The sequence below is a fragment of the Molossus molossus genome, unplaced genomic scaffold, assembly GCF_014108415.1.
Source record: "Molossus molossus isolate mMolMol1 unplaced genomic scaffold, mMolMol1.p scaffold_m16_p_1, whole genome shotgun sequence".
Lineage (NCBI taxonomy): Eukaryota > Metazoa > Chordata > Mammalia > Chiroptera > Molossidae > Molossus > Molossus molossus.
In genome coordinates this window covers 150195379-150213038 of record NW_023425344.1, presented here as the reverse complement: position 1 = coordinate 150213038, position 17660 = coordinate 150195379, and the positions used below count along the sequence as shown (strand labels likewise).

General features: G+C 35.0%; 1 protein-coding gene across 3 annotated transcripts in view; it reads right to left on the bottom strand.

Annotated features, from left to right (window-relative positions):
* LRFN5 (leucine rich repeat and fibronectin type III domain containing 5) overlaps positions 1-17660 on the bottom strand; it is a 288423-nt gene that overhangs the window by 16809 nt on the left and 253954 nt on the right. The window contains exons 3-4 of one of the 3 annotated variants that reach the window (XM_036275619.1): positions 8771-10175; positions 5374-6086 (exon numbers count right to left, since the gene is read on the bottom strand). In XM_036275619.1, coding sequence (XP_036131512.1) covers positions 5374-6086; positions 8771-10155 — 2098 coding nt within the window. In that variant the 5' untranslated portion in view covers positions 10156-10175. Of the gene's footprint in view, positions 1-5143; positions 6087-8770; positions 10176-17660 lie in introns of those variants that run through there. The other 2 variants (XM_036275611.1, XM_036275629.1) reach the window with 2 other exon arrangements.

Sequence of the window (17660 nt, the reverse complement as noted above, 5' to 3'; positions counted from 1 at the left end):
CGGCACTGCTACAAAAAGGATAATTTCTACTACAAAACAAAACCAAAAAAAAAAACAAACAAATCCTAAAACAAACAAACAAAATGACCCAACTCATTGTCATTGTAATCCCAGCAATATTCATCTCGCATGAAAGGGAAAGGATGGTCTAATCTGAGATACGAAGCTCTGAAACCATTGACATATTCCAGTCGTTAATTTTAGTTATTTTCTCTTTCCTGTATGAAAGTTTAAACATGAGATATTTCTTATCCATAAATTGAACTCAACTAACATTTAACTCACAAACATAGTAAGGTAAATTATTATGGTCATTATCATTGTCATCAACATCAACTGAGGAGGGAAAGAAAAATATGCCTTCCCCTGGGATCCTCTGTGCTGAGGTCATATCCCAAACACTTCACACACACTCACACGGCGACACATCCACAGAGAGTGTTGGAGTAGAAATACGAGGCTCTTCCTGAGACACAAGGAAAGGTTTTATAAAGGAAAGAGAGTAGATAGTCTTCATTCTGTTCAGTATAAATGAACACTGCTTTGTCAGCATTATACAATGAAATTGGAATTCAATCACAACCAGAAGAACATGGCCTCGTATTTTCCGTTTTCTTTGATAAAAAGTCCCATTTATCATCACAGTTTCATATACAATAAGTGGTTTGTGTTTTTGGAATTTTTTTTAGCTATTCTATTTTAATGATTGTTTTAAGTTTATTATTGTGAATAAACAGAGGAAAAAATGCTAAAATTTAGGAACTAAAAGGCAACTGATGTGAACTTTGTGATAACAACTTGATTAATGATATTTACTTTATATATGAAAAATTTAGTTTCCCTTCAGTGTGGTTTCAAGCAAATAAACTATATTAAAATTTAATTTTGAAGTAAGAACTTTATGAGTGATTAACGTGAAATAGAAAATACATGATAAAAAAAGATAAAAAGTGATATATGTCAACAAAGGGAATATGTTTATACTTTTTAAAATCTTTAAATTCTTGTGGAGAAAATATGTATCATTCAGAAGTCTTCTTATGTTTACAGATGGCTTACATTAGTTCCACAACTTATATTCTAAAATTTTTAGTAGAATATATCTACAAAGCAGCTAAAATCAACTCTCTGGAAGCATAAAATAGCTTATTGTGACCTCAACTTTACCAACTGCATTTAATGGTTGAAAAAAAACACAGGGAATAAATTGTCCACAATAAGGTATTACCATATATAATTTAAATTAGTGTATTTTTGTATTAATCTATTTGTAAATTAAATAATTTTGTTTTCTCTTAGAATTTTGAGGCAGCTTTAGATGCTTCATTGTTCCTTATGACACTCAGATATTAGTTTTTTAAAAATACCTACTTTAATAGGAGTTTGACATTTTTATATTGGAGACAATTATCCAAAAGAAACCAAAAACAGCAAAGAAACACATATAATTTTTTTAAATGTTTGACGTAAATCTCTGTGAGTATGTTGTCTGCTAACATATTTTACTATTGAAAAAACTGAAATCACATTATAAAATGGCTAAAAATAAAAGACCATATTTATGAAAAGGGAAGCAAAAATCACATATATAACCTATATATAATCAACAAGAACAAATAGCAAACCATAAACTTTAGGTCATACACACACACACACACAGTTGGTTAAATGAGGAATGCAAGAAATGATAGTGAAACAAGAAAGTGACAAAATAATTTCTTGCTGATATTAATATAACATCTGGACCACAAATCTCTCAATTGTGCTAATTAACAAAAAATCTTATTATTGCACCTCCCTGGCCCCATTCATTTATTTATCTATCCTTTTCACTCATTCATGCACCAGAGTCATTATTGTGTTTCAGATATTATACCAGTACCTTTAATCAACCACAACTTTCGCATAGATTTATTTTTCAGTCACTTTGCACTGAGACTATGCTGAGCAAATTTTTCCCTATACATATAAACAAACAAAAACCAAAAACAAAAACATTTGATGCTCTTGATAGGCCAATCTTTTGTCTATCTCTTAAAATATAAACATTTTGAAAGGAGGGAACACAGGACTTTTTATCATTTCTAAGAACAAGTAGTCAAGCCTTTGGTTTATACACCCTGAAAACAGTCTTGGAAAAGTAACAAAAATTTAAATTATTTCAGTGGCTTTAGTCAAACAGAATAAATTGCATATGTTTAGATATTAAAGAGTTCCAAATGTTTATGATAAATAAACATTTAATAAAGTTTTATTAGAAACATAAGCAGGAAATTGATTTTTAAAAATACGGGCAACTGGAAAATACAAAATACATGAATCAGTAGCTTGGAGTCAATATGCTAAGCTGCTGCTTATGTTGCTTATGATTTTGGAGCCTACTTATTCACAATCTTAATAATGCCAGAAATTCCTTCTTTGGAGATTCATTTATTTAAATCTCAACAGCTCTTCTATATTCAGAATTTTAAAATATTATATAGGTAAAAATTAGGGTTAGAGTAATATACTTTTGTCAATCAGCACCTACTGAAGAATTAAGTAATTCAGGTTAATTTAAAATGTTTAGTTGGGCCTGGCTGGTGTGGCTCAGTAGTTGAGCATCAACCCATATACCAAGAGGTCACTGGTTTGATTCCTGGTCAGGGCTCATGCCCAGGGTTTGGGCCTGATCCCCAGTTGGGGGCATGCAAGAAACAGCCAATAGATGTTCTCTCTCATCAATGTTTCTACACTTGCTCCCTCTCCCTTCGTCTCTATAAAATATCAATAAAAAATATTAAAAAATAAATAAAAATAAAATATTTAGTTGGGATTTGAACGTTAATGCAGAAGGACACATACCATATGATCTCGTTTATATGTGGAATCTGAAAAAGGAAAACAGAAACCCAAGGAAAGTAAACTTCATTGATACAGGGAACAGACTGGGGGTTGTCAAAGATGGGGGAGGGGAGGGAGAGCAAATGGATGAAGGGAGTCAAGGGTACCAGCTTCCAGCTATAGAGTAAGTAAGTCATGGGAATATAATGTACAGCATGGTGGATATAGTTAATAGTACTGTATGTATATTTGAAAGTTGCTAAGAGTGTATATTTTAGATGTCCTCATCATAAGAAAAAGTAACTCTTTGACTATGGTGATGGGTGTTAAATTGTTGTGATGATAATTTCACAACACATACAAATATTGAATCATTATGTTAAGCACCCGAAACTAATATAATATTGTATATCAATTATACCTCAATTAAAAATAGAGCCCTGGCCAGTTTGGCTCAGCGGTTGGAGCATCGGCCTGAGGACCAGAGAGTCCTGGGTTAGGTTCCTGCTAGGGGCATGTACCAAAAAACAAAAAACAAAAATAAAAATAAATATGTGGATCAACATTTGAGTTAAAAAAATGAATAAAAATATTTAGTTCGTTTTAGAACATTATGATAGAAACGGTGTTGAAAATGCACTTACAACGTTTTGATTTTATAAACAACTACAATGCATGATCTCATGTATCCCTCACAGGAGCTGTGTGTCTCCGCACGCATGCCGATCAGATTTCAGAAATCTGAAAGGCAAACTTCAGAAAAGAGTGGCAGGGCAGAGAAGGCACTTAGGAACCACCAGGTAACAGAAGCCCGCTAGACAACATTGTCAAGGCCAGCAGGGGATGATGGGCTGCCGCAACCTTGCCCACTTCTGAATGTTGTCACGAGGAATTATATGTGAGAAGAAGTATCTCTGTAAAGTTAACATGAAGTAAAATTGTTACATATGCCTCTAACAGAGGGAAATTAACTAATGATCCACATTCCTCAACTGTGTTTAAATGGTATTTCAAGGGATCCGAGTTAATAAACACTTATTATGACTAATTCTTTTTCCTGCCAGGTTCCTATATGAGCCTTATTCTCAAAACAAAACAAAAAATGAAAAACCCTTTATGTTAACCCTCATTTACCAATCTTTAATAAAAGACCATCATGTTAGTGGAAAATTGTGTAAGATTTTCAACAAGTTGATGGGAACATTTATCTGAAGACCTTGATTTCAGCAAAGGTCCAAAAACATCACATTAACAAAGAACAATATTATTGCCTGACTGAATTTTAAACCTTTTTTTTTTTTTTTAAAGCAGCATGATTTTCAATTAGATTTCATCACAGGTTTTGGTTAAAATAATAAGTGAATTTACTCTAAAAGAGGAACATTCAATCCATAATCACAGCGCAGAAGGGAAAAATGAAACCACTATCTGTTTAATGAGCAACAACTTTATATTGCTTATAAATGTAATATGAAATTCATTAAAAGTATTTTAAATTACTTGGTAATAAAAATAAACACCCCTTTGATAAAGCAGTCCTGTATTGTTTTCTCCCTTTTTAACTTGCATTAAGAAAAATATAAAACTCATTCATTCAGCAAATGTATATTAAATGAATGAATACCTTCTTAGCCTCAGGTAGATGCATGTAAAATTGTGGCACATAACTTAAAACTGAAGTAGATTTTTTATTTTGATGAATGCAAAATCAATTGCATCTTCTACTTCCCACTGAAAAAGTTACGTCCTGGATGAGAAATATCATAGAACCATTAAGGCACCAGAACCAAAAATGTTGTTTAGAAGTTTTAACACTTGTCAGGATGTACTTATTTAATATTTTATTTCAAATAACATAACAACACAAAGTTGTTCTCTCCAATATTTGCCTAAAAAACAAACACCATTGTCATTGAAAGAAATAGGTAATCCATTCACCAGAAAATACCAATTATCTATAGGTGGTTCTTTGTAAGACTGAAAGAGAGATATCATTATTTATGTAAGACTTTATTTTTCCTATGAAAACTTTCATTTTGTGATCTGCTATTGCAGAACCTGGAAACCACTACTTCTTGGGAAAGGCACTGCCACTATGTCATGTGTTCTTTCCCCCTAATGATCCATATATATAAATATATGTGTGTGTGTGTGTGTGTGTATAGGTACCTATACACATACACACATATAGATAATTTTTATATAAATAACTGTATCCTAGAAGGTTTATTAGCCATGTGTCAGAGAGACAGGACTGACCTTTCAAATTCCAAGTCCTTACGTGAGTTCTCAAAGTAATTTTTCATTAAAACTAAATAGGTTACACAATGCTTTCCAATACACATTCAGAATTCAAAAGAGTTGCTTTTTCCCTACACCCATCACGACTGTTGGACCGAATTAATATCCCATTCATAGACATGCTTCTTTTAGAGAACAGTCCACCTGTGCTCGGTGAGTTAATATAACAATCGTATTCCTTTAATTCTCCATTCAGGGAGCACCTGTGCCTTGCTCTGGCTCTCTCAGCAGGCAAAGTGAGAAACTTACTTGGCTTTGAATGTGCTCTTTTAGAGGTGGGCCCCTCGGTGACAGAATCAGGAGATCGACTAGCTAACTGCAATGCAGTTGAGTTGTTCCTGTTAGTGTTTTGGGACTCAACTTTTGTGACCACTTCATTCTGTGGTTCGGTACTTGGCTTTATGCCTGTCTTTCTTTTCTGCTTTTGGGACACAGAAGTGCTTGAAGTCCAGGTAGGAGGCAAAGCAGAGGTAGTGGTGGAGGAGTCCTGACTTGAACAGACGTCTGAAGATTGTATCACACTGTCACTGGCAACTTGACAACACTGAGCATTTTCTTCGTGTCCCACCGCCTGCTTGGACACGGACTGGGGCAGTGTTACACTGCAGCCTTGTATCTGAGCTCCATTTGTTTGAGAGTAGACGTTGCTGACCTTGGTGACCTTGTGTTGCCCATTATTGTTACAAACCTTATATCGGATCATAAGGATGATGATGAAGACCAGCACGGATGCTACAATTATTCCACCAATAATAATAATCATGGTGCCTCCCAAAAACTGGGACTGCATGAAATGGCACCGCACGTAATCCTGTTCCGTAGTAAACTGCACGCAGCCCACAACTCGTGTGGCAGTGAGGGAAGTGACGCCATCATCATATATTGCCAAGACACACAAGTCATACATAGTTCCGGCAGCCAGGTTATTGACAAGAAATGTTTTGCTCGTAGGAGGTATCATTCTGAGGGACAATGGAATTTGTGTTAATATTAAAAAGTAAACAAAACATGCATACACACAGCACCATTATGACTTCTGTTCTGTTTCCTTTCAGGACTTATTAAGATAAGCCCAATAATAAGAGAGATGAAATATGGGGAAAGGATCTAATCTTATATTTTGCCCAGTAAAAATGACTAAATGTTACTGTTGGATTCTGCATTAAATTAAGGGTGTCTGCACCATGCCTTTGATGAGCTTACTAATCACATTGCTTGGCATAGCAGAACTCCTAATAAAAGCCCCTGCTAAAAAAATCATTTATGACAAATTGCTTTTGAAAGGTGTGACTGTGACATTATCTGACTACTAAACAAATCCATTTAGCACTTACAACACCTCTGTGACTAAAAGCCAATTTGAAGGCAGGAGTAACACTGACAATCACACTAGAAACCAGAATGGAAATGCATTTTGCAGTATTTATTTTCCAAATCAGTTATAAGCTGCTCTAGAATGGTACCCGGTAAAATTATCTTTAATAACTAAGCTAATTACTAAGACCAAAGTACCTTATTGACAGATCTCAACCCCCTCTTAAACCCTCATCACTTGGTTCCCTGTATGTTTTTATCTGTATATGAGTTTGAAGAAAATATGTAAGGAATATCCTGTCAGTGAACAGGACACGGCTTTGATCAGAGGGAGCATGAATCCCTAGTCCTCCCCACTGTGGGATGGTGATGTTACTTCCAAAACAGTCTTTAAAATTTGATGACTTTATAGATACCTCTGAATCCATTACATCAGAAAAATCTTCTGTGGAAGCGTATTTTCCATTACCATTTTTTTTTTCTCAGTAGCAACTTAAACTATGACCCAAACTAACATTTATTGTGGGGGAAAAAAAGGCTTGAAACTTGATTTTTTCCCTGAAAGAGAGTTTTAGAAAAACTTGGCCATGTTTATCTGTCACACAACCTAAAATATTCCATCTAACTCTACCAGGAAACTCTAAGGCCAGAGTATGTATTTGTGATTGAAATCACTACCATTTAGGGAGTGATGATAAATGCCAGGCATTACTAAGCATTTTATATTCATTATAATTTAATTTTTATAATGACAGTATGAGGTAGTCATTTTCATTATTTTATATATGACAAACATTAGGGTCCGGAGTTCAAGCCATTTCCTCAAAGTCACATAGAATTTACTTGGCATAGAAGGATTAAAGTCTTGGAATTTAGAAAATAGATACTAACGTATTTCGCACAGTTACTGTTTAAAATATATAGAATGTGCAGTAGCTACAGAAAGACGAGGGGGTAGAGGTTTATGCTTGTCTTACACAGTGGGTTAAGCACCCCATAGCTCAGGTGAAGCGCTGAGTATAACAAAGACCAAAACTACTTTATGCAAACATACATGCATCATAGTCTATACCCCATACATTTAGTAATAAGAGAGGTATTAGAAACCATGTACTCTAATTTCTTCCCTTTCAAGATGAGGAAATGAAAACCCAGCCAGGTAGAACCTTGCCCAGGACTGATCACATGGACAGCTGAGCCAGTTTTGTCTTTTTCCTACCAGCTCATTCTCACTATGAAAAACGTATCTCATTTCCATACATAAGTGAAAAACAAACTATCTTCAAAAATTCACATAGGTATAGAAGAACTGAGTTGATCTGATTTCACAAAAGACAAATGAATATATAAATGTATATATATATTCATTCCATATACATATACGTGTATATATATATATATATGTTTCAAAGCCATGATTTTGCATCATTTCCTAGGATTAATAAGAGTTGATCATGAGTGAAATTATATGGAGGGGTAGAAAGGTATATTTCCAACTGATAATTGGACAAGATGTGACTATAAATCAATGAGGCTGAACTTTAGAAAAACATACCAGAAATTCTTTGGTCAGATGCAAATTCTCTCCATCAATGTCCTTACAGGAGATTACGTATCAACTCCAGTGACACTCTCACTGCTCAAAATGTGTATAAAGCTTCCCTTTGGAAATGTCTTAAGAACCAGTGTAGATGAGACAACATTCACGCACATAAGTCAATCACTCAAAATATCAGTCTCATTATTTTATAGTTACATCCTATTTTTGACCAAAAATGGCAATACCCATCTTGATCACCCACCTTATTCACAAGACTTGGCTCCACATGGCTTTTGCTTGTTTCCAAAATTCAAATTCACCCTCAAAAGACGATGATTTGCCACCACTGAGGATATTCAAAATAGTATGATGAAGGTTTTAAAGATAATTCCAAAAGTGCTTTGAGCAATGGCAGCATCATTGGGGTAATGGTATAGCCTCCCAACGTGACTTCCTTGAAGGAAAGAACACTCATATGGTATGTAAGTTCTGGTATGTTTTTGAATTTTTAAATAAATCAATCTTGTTCTCTGATAGTCACATCTCTTAGATGAGGGGGGAAAAGTAAGCATAATATTAAGTATAAATTTGAACACTCTAACAATTACACCATTCAAAATAGTTCCCCACATGTATTCATCTTCCACAAGCCTTACATTATACACTTTAAAAAAATGAAGTACGATAATTACGATACAGAGTAGCACTGCCAATTAAAAAATATCAGAGTGCCTTAACAAGCCCTGCACTAACATTCATGGTAAGTATACAAATTTGCTTAATCATTCTTACCTGTAAACAAGGGTGTCATCATAAGTACCATTGTACTGGATTTGAAACATACGTATTCCAGGGATATTTCTTTGAAAATTAAATTTAAGTAATGCCGTAGATGATGTTGCTTCTGCAACCACAATTTTGTCTTGACTCATTTTAGTATCACCATTACTACTGCTTGCATTAGAACCTGACTTAGTAGAAGTTGAGATATCCGAAGAACCAGGGTCAGGCTCATGGATATGGTTTGTACTGTTTAGTAAGTGAGGGAGCTTAATTATATGAAGATCCACTGTCTGTGTTGCCTCCCCTGCAGGATTGGAAGCAATGCAGGTAAAAGCACCTGTGTCCTTTACAGTTGTTATAACAATGTCAAGTGTTCCATTATCATACACCAGAGATCTCGTTGCATTTGAAATCAGCTTTCCTTCAGGAGAAATCCAGTGAATTGCAGGTTCAGGGTCTCCTCTGGCTTTGCACCTCAGGGTTGCCCTCTGGCCCTCCAGAACTCTCATCTCGTGTGTATGACGAGTAATGAGAGGAGGTTCACACAAAAACTCTTCCTCAGGAATTGACCAAAAGTAGCGACCAGTTAAAAGTGCTGGAGAAGCACAGGTCTCTAGGTCATCTTCTCTGGACAGACGCCTCAACCACAACAACTCACAATTGCAGTGCAAAGGGTTTCCACCGAAACTTAATGCAAAAGTAGATGGGTTTATGATACCTGAGGTCACTAGTACCTGAGCTCGCTGAAAGAGAGGATCAGGTGGTAGCTTCTGCAATTTATTTGATGTTACATCTAGCCGAGTCATCTTGTGCAAGTGGGAGAAGGTCCCCTTGGGAATGTTATCAATCATATTGTGATCCAAACTGAGGGTGTGCAAGCTGACCATCTTCTCCACAGCATCCCAAGGAATTGTTTCTAAATTATTATAGGACAGATCCAGCTCCTCAAGGGCAAAGACATCATCAAATGCTGTAGATGAAATTAGAGTCAGCTGATTATTGTTCAATATCAAATGATGGAGATTGGAAAGCCCACTGAACATATCATTCGTAATTTTAGTTAATCTGTTGCTATTCAAATGCAATGCCCTCAAATTTCGCAAGTCAGCAAAAGCATGAGGTGTAATAAAACTTATTGTATTCCTGGATAGAGTCAGGTCCACCAAGCTGGTCATATTGGCAAAATCTTTCCTTTTAATATTTGTAACAAAATTGTCTGCCAACCGCAGTTCCACAGTTCTTCTGTCAATGTTTGGCGGAACAAATAAAAGCCCTTTCTTGGCACAAAGTGTTGCAAGATTAGGAGACAAAATCTGACAGACACAACGCTTTGGACAGATCTGAGCTCTCACTGCTATGCCAATGAAAAACAGATAAAAAAGGAATTTTTCCATTGTAGATCAGATTTAAGAGCCTGTAAGAAAAGACACAAAATGGAGAGTTAGTGTCCAATCATTTGACCACATTTCATATTCCTACCAGAAAAACCTCTTTTATCCAAATTGAAATACAGAAGTGATTTATTCATTTGTTTATATAACAAATAACTATAAAATATCTACTCTGGATTTGAGGATATAATGGACACTAGGATAAAAAGATACCATTGACCATCTCATGGGATTTAAAATAAAAAGGGGAAAAGAAGTCAATGGATTATTATAAAACTGTAAATTCAGGGCTATTTTTGAAATATGGCTGGGTTACTCCATAGGTGCACACAAAACAAGAGATGTTTACCCCAAATAGGGTAGAATTTCTGGAAAACTTCTCATAAACACCAAAAAATATAAGTTCAAAAGCTTAGCCCTGGCCGGTTTGGCTCAGCGGTTGGAGTGTTGCCCTGCAGACCAGAGAGTTCCAGGTTTGGTTCCTACTAGGAGCACGTACCAAAAAAAAAAAAAAAAGAAAGAAAGAAAAGCTTAGGCATATTTAAGGATTTGCATCTATTTCAATTTAGTAGCCTGGGTAGAAACAATAAAAAACAATATCTGGCCCAGCCGGTGCGGCTCAGTGCTTGAGTGTTGACCCATGCACCAGGAGGTTGCCATTTCTGTTCCTGGTCAGGGCACATGCCCAGGTTTGGGGCCAGATCCCCAGGGGGGGCATGCAGGAGGTGGCCAATCAATGTTTTCTCTCATCGATTTCTCTCTCTCTCTCTCTCCCTCTAAAATTAATAAATTAAAAAAATTTAAAAAGAAACAATATTTGTTATTGCTATCCTTGTGGAATTATATTGGAAAATAACTAATTTTTTTATTAGATTTATTCATCTTGACTAATTACACTAAACATAGTACAACCTTCACATCCTAATAGTAATGCCGAATCTTATTCTGAAAAATATAAATGCTGAAAATTTACCACTAATACTCTGAGCTTCTTTAATATTATAAAATTTTATTTGATATACATGTAGATTTTTGAAGATAATTTATGGAAAGCAATTATCACTTGATAGTGAGTCCAAAAGATAACCTACCCATTTTCTTTTTTATAAAATAATAATGCATTTATATTTATCCAAATTTAATTTAAAAAGTACTGACACCTTCATTTTCCAGTTTGAGCTTAAGTATTTGCTCTTGAAATTAATGCTCAAAAATAAAATACTAACACATACATAATTAAAAGTTCTCATAGCTTACATGTAGTTTTAATGCAAAGAGGGAAAATAGTTGGAGAAATCATTGAAATTCTTAATTTAAAAAATAAAGTTATTCTAGAAATAATGCACCTAGTTTTCCAAATAAAAAAATTCTTATAGGTTCAATTTACTTTACGCCTATTTTCTGCCATATCAAATGTGGTTATAATAAATAAGAACTGTCATTTTCAACAAATGAAATAGAGTCGTTCTCTAAGTTCATGCCAGAATGACTAGTGCTGAACTAGCCTTTCCAAAATAAGCAGCAAAAACGGTACAAACACATATAAAACTATAGTTTTCAGGCATAAGAAAAGAAATAACAAAACTGTGATTCTTGAGATAAGTGAATTAAAAAGGATGAACTTTGTCATTGCTCCTGGAGACGCGTTCTAAACCGCAGCACAGAAGGGAACACAAAGCAAAGCATGCGCAGTCCTAGCGAACTGCAGAAACAGCGACTGGCGCGCAGAGTCTCAGAGCGGATGGGTGAGGCCGAGGACCAGAGGGCGAGCTTTCAGAACTCAGGTGGTCTCTAGATAGAGACGGAGGAATAAATACTAACTGTAATGAAACGCTGATTCAAAAGAAAGCTAGAAATAAATTGGAACAAAGACTCAGTGACCTGTAGAAAAAAACATTAAGAAGTCAAATATACATGTAATTGTAGTATCAGAAGAAGGCTGTAAGGTCAAAATATATTTGAAGAAATAATGGCAAAATTTTCAAATTTGTGATTTAAAATCCCAGTAACCCATAAATCTAAGTTCAAAATAAGAAAAAAACACACCAATACATGTCACAATTATATTGCAGATAACCAAAGAAAAAGAAAAAATAATCTTAAGCACAGTCCCATACATAAGACAAGAAGATAAGGTGAACAACATAAAAATAATTGATGATTCCTCACCAACGTCCCTTTGGACATAAAGCAAGATGGAAGACAATAAAAAACATCTCTAAAGTACTTCAAGAAAAGGAAAGCCTATCAACTTGGATGTGGGTTTAACCATTCATAAAAGATAAAAGTAAAATAAAGACATTTTGAGAGAAACAAACTGAAAGATTTATCATCAGTAGAACTGCACTATAAGGAACTATAAAGGAATTCTCTTCAGTCTGGAAGAAAATTATATCAGATGGAATCTTGAAATTTCATAAATGGATGAAAAACAACAGAAAATGTGTGGCTAAGTATAAACTATTTTGTGGTGTTTTAATGTCTATCAATAGTACTTCTGGTATAGACTTTAAAAGTTATGAAAGCTACTATTTTCACCCTAACCATCAAGTAAGTTGAATAAGCTACAAATCATATATATTTTAAAACATAACATCTTCATGCTGAGAATGCAAATGAACTTAAAGAAACTGTATTCCAGAAAGAGACAGTCCTTTTTGAAAGGGACGCGATCCATGGATGTCCTCCTGTTTTTCCCACCAACAGAAAGGGAAATAGGAGGACCTACCTGGCATAAATGGGGGGCGGGGGGCAGGGAATGAGATCAGCCTAACTTGAAGAACATGTTTTAACACTTTGTTTTGGAGAGCACTTTTAGGGTTACAACATTGTCTTGGTTGCTCTAGCTCTCTAATAAGACTTGAACTTGAGGAGTATCTGTCCACTAACTTTGTTCTTCTTCGATATTCTTTTATGCTGACTAGTCTGGATCATTTGCCTTTCCATATGAACTTTGGAATCAATTTGTCAATATCCCTAAGACAAATTCTGAGTTTCAAGAACTGTTTGGATGATAAGTCCTTTATCAAGTGTGTCTTTGTAAATACTGTAGTGTCTCCCAGTCTTTGGCTTAAGATTTCCATTTCTGGAACAGCTGTGCACAGACCTTCAGTAGTCTGGTGGTGAAGTCTAGCGCGGGCAGTGTTATGTAGTCCCATGATTAGGTCTCAGTGATTGAGTGAGCCAATGCCTCTAGACTGTGAACTCCACAAGTATTTCTGTGTTCCCCTCCCCTTCTTAGGCGAGACAGGATAGCTATCGTGGGCTGGAGTTAGGCATTTCCCTTTCCCCTCCTGTAAAACTAGAGTTGGCTGGAATAGAGTTTTTTCCTTCCCCAGGTCCACTAGGCTCGAATAATGCCACAGCAGATTAAGCTTTACTTGAGTTGTTTCCCCTGAAGACAGGCCTTGTCGAGTAGTACTGAGTGCTCTAACGTATTTCAGATCGGTCCCTTTTCCCTTCCCTGCTGGAAGCAGGAGATGATCATCCTCCAGTATTTGCTATAAGAATTTAATAGAGCTCCTGGAGGTAAATCTCAAATTATGGTGGGCCCTTCCCTTATTACTGGGTTCCCCTGAAGTTTTTAACTCTCAGACGTGTGCGCACAGAGTCTCCAGCAAGTCATAACAGTTCAGGTGTTCCTACACTGCCTCTGGTTCCGGCAGTGTTTGCTACTCTGTCTTTGCTCCAGTTAGCTGGGGCTCCCTGCCTTTGCCCTTCTGCCTTTTCAATGTTGGGCAAATGGCTAGCCTGTGTCTTCCCCTCTTTTATGGACCCAAGAAAGGTTTGTTTGTATTTTCATTCTTCAATCTGCTCAGTATTCTTACTGTTGTTATAAGGTAGTGGCAACATCCAAGCTCCTTAACATATGGAACAAAAAAACCGTCATTTTAACTGATATTTAAGAAGCATGTGTAGGCTGGTATAAGGACATAAAATCCCCAAGAGCCCCAAACCAACGCAGGCAAGTGCCCCCCCCATTTCATTCTTATTTGTCTTCAATGAGTTATGAGAATCTTACCTAGAAAAACAGGGATGGAAAGACAGCAGAGACAGATATTTTGTATTTGCAGATAAAAAAGAATCAGGAATAAGAAGGAAAGGAAAGTTGAATCCTCCTGGGAACCTAAACTTTAAGCTTTGGAAGAATGGGTATGAAACAGAGGCCTGAAAGAAAAATTTCAGTCACTCAGAACTTTCTGATATAAAAGACAGAGAGGGGGTGGAGAGCTCAGTTTCTTTCTTCCCATATAGATATTTCGAATCTTCAACCACAGAATACCTGGGGTGGCACTGGAGAGGTGAAAAAAATTTCTTAGAAAAAAAAATTTTTTATCTTCATAGAATGTAGCAAAGCTCAGTTCTAGCCCCAAACAAATAAATCTAGGGTGAGCTTAGAGATCAGACATCCCTGGTCACCCGAACAGCTGGCAGCAGCTCTGTAAAACAGGGTGAGTTTTCCAAATGTTTAGACATCACATGGATCATCTGTAAAACTAAGATCTCCAAAACCACTCTCCTGCTAAGAGCTTGTGTCGGTATAAACAGGAAATTCCCAGCCACGCTCTCCAAGCATTTGAAGTTGTGGTGAACTGAATCACAATAATACGGCAGCAAATTACAGGCTGAGCTTAACTGCAAAACATATGGACTCAGCCCCCACTCTTGTAGACTGAAAGAAGAAACACCCCATCTTTTTTTAAAAAAAGTAAATACCATGTATTTCATTCTCTACTGTGTTTTAGTATAAAATATGCTGTATGAAGTAAGAAATTACACACACACACACACACACACACACACACACACACACACACGAGAAAGCAAGAAAAAGTGTCTAAAATTCCAAATAGAGTATAGGCAATAGAAGCAGACCCACAGACATCCCAGATATTAGTGTTGTCACAGCAAACTTAAGATATTTACTGAAAAATGCTGCAGTGTCAGATGGAAAAGTTGCACAACAGGCATGATGTGATGGGTGATACCAGCAGAGATGTAGAAACATTTTTAAAAAGGTAAAGGGTTTTGAAGAAGCCATTAGATGTACTTAAGAGAATACAGAGCACAGCAGAGGAAAGCATCAATATACTTAAAAACAGATTGATAGGAAAAAATACCTAAACTCCAATACATGAGGGAAAAAACTGAAAGAAGAGAACGCAAAGTCTGAGAGCTGAAGGAAAATATCAAAATCTCTGACATAATCATAATTGGAGTCCCAGAGAGAAAGGAAAAACATTTGGAATAGAAGAAATATTTGAAGTGAGAAATCTCCAGAACTGATAATGATCCAAAAAAAGCAAATAAACCCAGACAGTATAAACATAAAGATAATCATACTTAGACATGTAAGAGTCAATTGCTAAAATCTATATAGAAAGAGAAAAACTATGAAGGAAGCAGAGAAAAAAGATATTACATTCAGGAGAATAAGTATGAACTATAGCAAGTCTCATAATAACTAATGAAAGCCAAAAGAAAATGGAATATATTTATAATATAAAACTTAAAAAAAATCTCTCAACCTTAAAGTTCATATTCTAACATAGATATTCTTCATAATGAATATAAAGCAAAAATATTCACAGGTAGACAAAGCTAAGAAAAATTCATCTCAGATATTATCTGCAAGATATAATGAAAAAAGGTCATGGGATAGAAGGAATAAAAAAAATCAACTACTGAGTCGGGCCATTGTGGCTCAGTGGTTGAGCGTCGACCCATACACCAAGAGGTCACCGGTTCGATTCCCAGTCAGGACATATGCCCAGGTTGTGGGCCCGATCCCCAAGGAGGGCATTCAGGAGATGGCCAGTCGATATTCTCTCTCATCGATGTTTCTATCTCTCTCTTCCTCTCCCTTTCTCTCTCTCTAAATTCAATAAAGAAAAAAGAAAACAACTTTTTAAAAAAATCAACTACTGAGAAAATATAAAATAAAATAAAAGATGTTTGACTTAATCCCAATGACACTGATAATTACTTTAAAAACAACTTCAATCAAAATTTGAAGGCAAAGATTATTAGTCTGCCTAAAATAGCTGAAGGGCACATTCATAAAACATTAAAAAAACACAATTTAAATATGAAAATACAGAAAATTGAACGTCAAAGGGTAGAAAAGATATATCATAAACCATGCTGAGCATACAAAACTTGGCATGAATAAATTATTATCAAACAGTAGAAGAAGGAAAAAAGTATAACCAGAATAAAACATGGGCATTTCTAGTAAAAAAGGATCATTCTGAAAAAAATAAAAGAGCATGTACTTCATGATAGAGCTTCCAAATACACAATACATGACAGAAAAAAATGTAGAAATTTTTAAAAATCCACATTACAATTGGAGTCATAAATTATTTCTCAGTAATTAATAGAATAAGATGACCAAATAAAAAGAGCAGTAGCTATAAAAAATTTGAACACTAACACTATTAACCAACTTGATTTCATTGACAAATATAAAATATGAGCAGGTGCTCATAGAACAGTTACCAAAAGAGTCCATATAATTGAAATGAATTCTCAAAATATATAAAATGATTTTATTCAAACAAAGCATAGTATCTGATCATATAGTATTTCATTACGAATCAATAAAAATAAAATATCTAAGATTTGCTAACATGCTTGCAAATTAAAAAGTACAAGGATAAAAAATAATGAAAATAGTCAATATTTTGAATGGAAATGGTTTAAATAAGAGCAAAAATAAATTAAATTGAAATGAGATAAATGTAGAGAAAACATACAAGTGAAAATTAGCTTGTAAAAAAAGATTGAAAAAATTGATCTATCTTCTACAAATTATGACAAAATAAATACAAAATCATTAACAAGAAGAATAAAAAAACAGATATCAATACCCATCTCAAATACATTAAAAGATTAATACAGGCATTTTTATGAACAATGCAATGCCAATAAACTCAATTTAGATGACATTAACAAATTTGTTTTAGGACACAAATTACCAAAACTATTAACACAAGAAAACACATAGAAATAAACAATACCACCATTTATTAAATAAATGAAATTCATAACACCTTTCTGCAAAGGTAATTCTAAACCAAGTAGGATCTTTCTCTCTCTGAGATTAAGAGATATATGATCATTTAAATATATAGTACATATAAATTACATATAATTTAATATGATATAATCCCAAGATGTCAAAATTACTTTAAACACAAATTGTATTTAAAGTTGAAAGACAAAGATTATCAGTCTTCTTAAAATAACAGGGAGAGGGGAACAACTCATAAAGCATTTTATTTTATTTTATTTTATTTATTTATTTTTATTAATTAATTTTTGTTACAGATGTTTCTCCTTTTCCCCCCACTGATTCCCCCCTCCCCCTCCGTCCCCGCCCTGTCCCGAGTTTGTTGTCCATGTCCACTGTTCATGCATACATGCATATGAGTTCTGTGGTTTATCTCTCCCCAGACAGCATAATTCTAATTCCAAAACCAGAAAAAGACACAACAAAGAAAGAA